The following is a 6,579-nucleotide window of genomic DNA, read 5'->3' as shown; positions in this document are numbered from 1 at the left end:
TGTTGGCCTGAGGATCCTGGAGAACCAGATGCAAGCGTGGCCAGGTGGGATGTCGACGGATCGAAGGGTTCGGGTCGTGACATCCCCATTCGGAGTGGTATCAGAGCAAGGTCAGCTCGATCCAAATTTGGATGAGATATGGAGTGATAAGGAGCGATGACTTTGGGATGGTTAGGCAGAGAGACATTAGGTGTTTACGCGAGCTAATCGCATTATGCGGGGCATTTGAACATGTGCCTGTGATTTGCTTGATTGATTGTTGTCGTGCTGAGTTTTGGTGTTGTTTGTTGAATCGTTCTACTAGAAACGATTATTAGTTTTGAGCTAATTGCCGTGTTAAGCAATGTGAGACTACTAGACCGAGTAGATAGCTTAGGTCTCTAATTCCTTGGCGGAATTATTTTGGTTTAGGTGTTGTGAAGAAAGTTGATGGAAATGGAAAATCAAGGGAGAGGTTCCAGAGGAAGTTTTAGAGGAGCATCTAGAGGAGGTTCTAGGGGAGCCTCTAGTTCGAGAACTACAGTTAGAGAAGATCTGAGAGTGGATGGAGTCCTTAGGGCTCTTGAGGAGATAGGAAATCTCATGGGTAGGCAGACTCGGGAACGAGCTGTCGCTATTGCCCAAGCCGCTGAGGCTGCTATTGCTGCACAATGGGTAAATGTGAATCAGGGAAATGACAATGGGAATAGACAGATGCATCAGTTGGTAGAGCAGTTCTTAAAGTTGAAACCGGCAAAGTTCACTAGGAAAGGTGACCCGGAAGCCGCACCTCGTTGGATAGAAGATCCGGAAAAAGCGTTTGAGGTATTGGGTTGCACCGAGGAGGAGAAAGTGACCCCGGCAGTGTATCGACTTCAAGATACGGCCGATGATTGGTGGAAGGCCGCCAAGGGAAGAGTTTTCCCGGAGGGTACAACACCGAATTGGACTATCTTCACCAAAGTCTTTAATGGGAAATATTTTTCAGAGACTGCTCAGGGGCAGAAGATGTTAGAATTTCAGCAGCTCCGCCAGAACCATATGACGATAGATCAGTATGAGGCTGAATTCTCGAGATTGTCGAGGTATGCACCGAGGATGGTAGAGAATCCGTTGGATAGAGCAAGGAGGTTTCGGGACGGACCGAGGCCGGAGCTTCGTAGTCGCTTGATCTCGCTGAACCCGAGAGACTATGACAAGTTGTATGAGCGGGGTCAAATGGTGGAGCGAGACATGAAAGAGAGGCCTGCCACATCTGGATCACGGTTCATGCCAGCCCGGGACAACCGCCGGTTTGGCAAGAGGCCAATGATGGGAAATAGGCGCTTTGTCCCTCTAGTTAGAAGAAATAATGGGAAACCGGTGTATCAGTCCAATCAAAACTGCTGATTTTGTGGCGGGAGGCACGAGAATGGACCTTGCCCGAGTAGGATGGGGGCGTGCTTCAAATGTGGAAAATTTGATCTTCATATAAGGAGTTGCCCGGAGTTAGCCCTAGAACAGCAATTTCAGCCCCAAAGACCCCAAGCGAGACCTCAGATTAGAGTTGCTCCACTGAATAACCAGAATAGGCCGCCGGCGCAAGGGAAAGCATATGCGGTGGCGCGCAATGAGGCGGAGAATGCGCCTGGCATGATCACAGGTACAGTCTCCTTATGTGATCATGCTGCATATGCTTTATTTGATTCTGGAGCGTCCCATTCATTTGTATCTGCTCAATTTGTGGAATTAGCTGAGATTGAGTTAAAACTGTTAGAAGTAATGTTGCACGTAACTACACCCCTAAAGGATAAAGTATTGGTTACATTGGGATGTACTGGATGTAAGATAGTCATTGGCGGTAGAGAAGAATTAATAGACCTAGCAGTTTTGACTATACATGACTATGATGTGATAATTGGGATGGATTGGCTAGGAAAGCAAAAAGTTGTTTTTGATTGTGGTAGCAGGGTGATCCAATTCAATCCGATTGGACATCCTAGATTTGAGTTTGTGGGAAGTCGAGGAGGAATCTCGATTCCCATGATCTCGTCATTGGAAGTGACTAAGTTGTTAAATGAAGGATGCTAAGGATATTTGGTCATAATGGTGGATTCGTCGATTGAAGGACCGAGGCTAGAGGATATAGTCGTGGTGCGCGATTATTCCGATGTCTTTCCTCAAGAATTGCCAGGATTGCCACCTGAAAAAGAAGTGGAATTTGTGATTAAGTTACCACCAGGGACAGAACCGATTTCCAAGGCACCCTACAGAATGTCCCTCTCAGAGTTGAAGGAATTGAAGGTTCAGATGCAAGAATTGCTGGATAAAGGATTTATCTGCCCTTGCGCATCGCCTTGGGGAGCGCCAATGTTGTTTGTAAGGAAAAAGGACGGGTCATTGCGATTATACATTGACTACCGGCAATTGAATCAAATGACCATTAAGAACAAGTATCCATTGCTAAGAATAGTTGACTTGTTCGATCAACCGCAAGGCGCTTCAGTATTTTCTAAGATCGATTTGAGGACGGGCTACCACCAGTTGAAGATCAAGAAAAAGGACATAACGAAGACCGCTTTCCGTACCGTATATGGGCATTATGAATTCACGGTCATGCCTTTTGGATTGACCAATGCCCCGGCTGCCTTTATGGATATGATGCATCGGGTGTTCAGAGAATTCTTGGATCGGTTTGTCATCGTGTTTATCGATGATATTCTGGTGTACTCGAGGAGTTTGGAGGAACATGAACATCATCCGAACATCATTCTACGGACCTTAAAAGAACACGCTCTTTATGCCAAATTTAGCAAGTGTGAATTTTGGCTCGATTAGGTAGCATTCTTGGACATATCGTCTCGGGTAATGGAATCTCAGTAGACCCGGCGAAAATTGAAACCGTGGTGAATTGGCCAAGACCGACGTCGATCACGGAGGTTCGAAGTTTTCTAGGTCCGGCGAGATATTATAGACGGTTCGTAGAAAAGTTCTCTTCGATAGCTATACCGTTGACGCAGCTAATGAAGAAGGAAACTCGCTTTGAATGAACGGATAAGTGCGAGAGGAGTTTCTAAGAACTGAAACATAGGTTGACGACGGCACCGGTTTTGACGATACCATCGGGTCCGGGAGGATTTGAGATTTATAGCGATGCTTCGCTAAAGGGACTCGGATGTGTATTAATGCAACATAGCAGGGTGGTCGCGTATGCGTCGCGACAATTGAGGCCTTATGAGCAGTACTATCCAACACATGATTTGGAACTTGCGGCAATTGTTTTTGCGCTGAAGATTTTGGAGGCATTATCCGTGGGGAGAAAAGTTTCAGATTTATACGGATCATCAGAGTTTAAAGTATTTATTCTCCCAGAAAGAATTGAATATGAGGCAGCGCCGTTGGATGGAGTTATTGAAGGACTATGATTGTGATATTTTATATCACCCCGGAAAAGTGAATAAAGTAGCGGATGCTCTGAAGTGGAAGTCGAGCACAGCACATTTATTGGTTAAAGAGTGGACTTTATTGGAAGAGTTGAGAGATTCAGAGTTTAAGTTGGAAGTTTGCAATCTCTTAAGTCTACTGGCAACTCTGAGGATTGAGCCAGAGATTCAGGCGAGGATTAAGGCGTTGCGATCGGTGGATCCCGACATTCAAAAATTTTTGGAGATGGATGCCACCAAGAGGACACCCGAGTTTCAAGTGGCCGAGGACGAAATCTTGAAATTCCATGGACGTCTGCGTGTCCCTAACGATTTGGAGCTCAAGGAAAAGATTTTGTCAGAAGCTCATCGGAGTAGTTATAGTGTGCATCCAGGCGGTACTAAAATGTATCAGAATCTGCGCCAACATTACTGGTGGAACGGAATGAAAGTGGACGTGGCCAAGCATGTAGCTAAGTGTTTGACGTGCCAACAAGTGAAGGCACAACATTGTAAGCCTGGAGGGCTACTTCGACCGTTAGAGATTCCCGAGTGGAAATGGGAACATGTTACCATGGATTTCGTCATGGGACTACCGAGGAGCCAGAGAGGGCACGATTCAATTTGGGTAGTTGTGGACAGATTGACTAAGTCGACACATTTTCCGGCAGTGCGAAAGGATTTCGCAATGGAAAAGTATGCTGACTTGTATATGCGCCAGATAGTTCGGTTGCATGGAATGCCAGTAACAATTACATCGGATAGAGATCCTAAGTTTACTGCGACTTTTTGGAAAAGTCTTCAGAATGCGATGGGAACCCAAGTGCGGTTTAGCATTGCCTATCATCCCCGGACAGATGGACAATTGGAGAGAACAATTTAGACTCTTGAGGATATGTTGAGGGCGTGCGTGATAGATTTTAAAGGGGGTTGGGAAGAACAACTGCATCTAGTGGAGTTTGCCTACAACAATAGCTTCCAGCAGAGTATCGGAATGGCACCATTTGAGGGGTTGTACGGCGAGCTTGCGAGAACTCCGGTTTGTTGGGATGAAGTTGGCGAGAGAAGTATAACGGGACCCGAGCTAGTTTAGCAATCTGTTGAGGCAAGAAAGTGATCGAGAGAAAGGCTAAAGATTGCCCAAAGTCATCAAAAGAGTTATGCGGATAAACGACGTAGACCGTTGGAATTTCAGGTGGGAGATCACGTTTTCTTGAAAGTGTCACCGATGAGAGGCTTATCTCGGTTTGGGAAGAAAGGGAAATTGAGTCCGAGGTATGTAGGTCCATTTGAGATCCCGGAACGGATTGGGACGTTAGCTTATCGACTTGCCTTGCCGCCGAACTTGTCCCAAGTTCATAACGTTTTCCACGTGTCTATGTTGAGGAAGTATGAGCCGGACCCAACTCATATCTTGGATCATGAAGTTGTAGAAGTTGATGAAAGAGTATCCTATGTGAAGAGGCCAGTACGAATAAAAGACAGAAGGAACAAGTGCTGAGGAATAAGACAATTCCACCGGTGAAGGTCGTATGGGAACACCATGGAACAGAAGGGGCAACTTGGGAAAACGAAGAAACGATGAAGCAATTGCACCCCCGTTTGTTTGAATAGGCAAGTTTTGTTGTAAATTTCGAGAACGAAATTTTTGTAAGGGGGGAAGAATTGTGACATCCTGTAATCCGGCTCGTTTTGAAGCCTTGAATAAAAGAAAAGTCTCATCGATGTATTTCAGTCGAATCTCACTCGGAATTGATCCCTCTCGAGCAGACTAACCAAATGGGAATGACTAACTAGGAAAATCAAGTACGTTGACCTAAAAACTTGGTCATAGACCGACTCTTTGGCCATGAAAATTGTCGAGGTAATATTTTGGACCAATATAGGCCGATCCTAGAATAATTTAGGAACGATTTGGCTAATACCCTATGCTGAGATCACGGGTGATTCCGTTTGACCTCGTGTGGGTTTTAAACGTCCCTAAATTATTTTCTAACGATCGTGACCATCGGGACTAGTGATTGATCCTCGCAATTAAATGACAACCAAGGTCGCCATGGCTCGAGTAATTCTTAAACGTGATTTTAATCACGGGTCGATCTGCGTAACTCCTAAAAGTCGTCCGTTAGTTTGAGATACGCTGAAAATTCTATTGATCGAGATTGATCGCGAATCAAGCTTCGTAATTTGACATCGGACCTTGAGGGGTGTCAATAAATAAAAATTTTGGACATTTCCTCATCCTGTGTGCAATTCCTTCGCGGTTCGCCCCAAAAAGGTTCAAGAAAAGTAGATTTGGACTGGATATGGGAAAGGGCCCATTTGCCCTCGAAAAATACCCCATTTTTCACTTGGACCGAAGGGTATTTTGGTCATTTTTCCCTTTGGCGGAGTTTGACTAGTCATTGTGAGGAGAAAATTATTTTTTTTCCCCTCTTGACTTTGTGGACCCAATTAATTATTCTTAACTATTATTAATTATTATTTGGCCTTCTTCTTCTTCATTTTTCAAGAGCACATTCTCTCTCTTGCTCACTTTCTCTCTCTCTACCTCATACTCCCTCACTTGGCTGAATTCTCTCTCTCTCACCCTCCATTGTCGAAAATTCTTCAAGCTTTCACCGGCATCGCTTTGGATCGCTTGAAGTTGCTAGATCGTCGTCGAGTCGCCGGCCATGCAAGAACCGCCAGAATTGCCGCTTGATTCGAGCTTTTCGCAACCGTTCAACCGAGGTTTTTGCGAGTTTTTGAGGTAGGATAATTTCTAGACCTAAATTAGGTAGTTAGGATGCTAATAGACCTTGTATTTACAAAATTTTTGATGAAGAAATTGTTGGGATTGAGCTTGAATGGAGGTGGCCGAAAATTTCCATGGAGGAGAGAGAGAAAACCATGTTCTTGCCATGAATAGTGAAGTCAAGAAGATAATTGTTTGGTCAAAGTTTGACCATAGTTACTTTATGTCTAACTATGGTTACTTTATGCTATTATTTTAATCATGGTTAGGTTAGTATTTGACTCTAGTTAATTTTGAACCATGGTTAATTTATATTTTAACTAGGATTACTTTTATGTGTCAAAATGTTGTTATGCCATGGTGCTAATTAAATATGGCATTACTATTGTTTAGTACTATAGTCGTAAATTAATTATACGTTAGAAAATTATTCTTGTTCGGCCCTGATAATTCCCACGTTAG

General features: G+C 44.3%; 1 protein-coding gene across 1 annotated transcript; it reads left to right on the top strand.

Moving 5' to 3' along the window:
* Positions 1 to 582: 582 nt before the first annotated feature.
* On the top strand, positions 583 to 1,368 carry LOC125315327. Its single transcript, XM_048279778.1, has one exon. It carries the CDS (start codon positions 583 to 585, stop codon positions 1,366 to 1,368), a length of 786 nt encoding a protein of 261 aa, XP_048135735.1.
* Positions 1,369 to 6,579: the final 5,211 nt, after the last annotated feature.

The sequence above is a fragment of the Rhodamnia argentea genome, chromosome 5, assembly GCF_020921035.1.
Source record: "Rhodamnia argentea isolate NSW1041297 chromosome 5, ASM2092103v1, whole genome shotgun sequence".
In the NCBI taxonomy this organism is placed as follows: Eukaryota; Viridiplantae; Streptophyta; class Magnoliopsida; order Myrtales; family Myrtaceae; genus Rhodamnia; species Rhodamnia argentea.
The sequence above is the reverse complement of the archived record's forward strand: the minus strand, read 5'-3'. Positions and strand labels throughout refer to the sequence as shown.

Excerpts from the sequence above, each read along its gene's own strand:
- LOC125315327 (XM_048279778.1), top strand. The coding sequence starts at position 583 with ATGGGTAGGCAGACTCGGGAACGAGCTGTCGCTATTGCCCAAGCCGCT.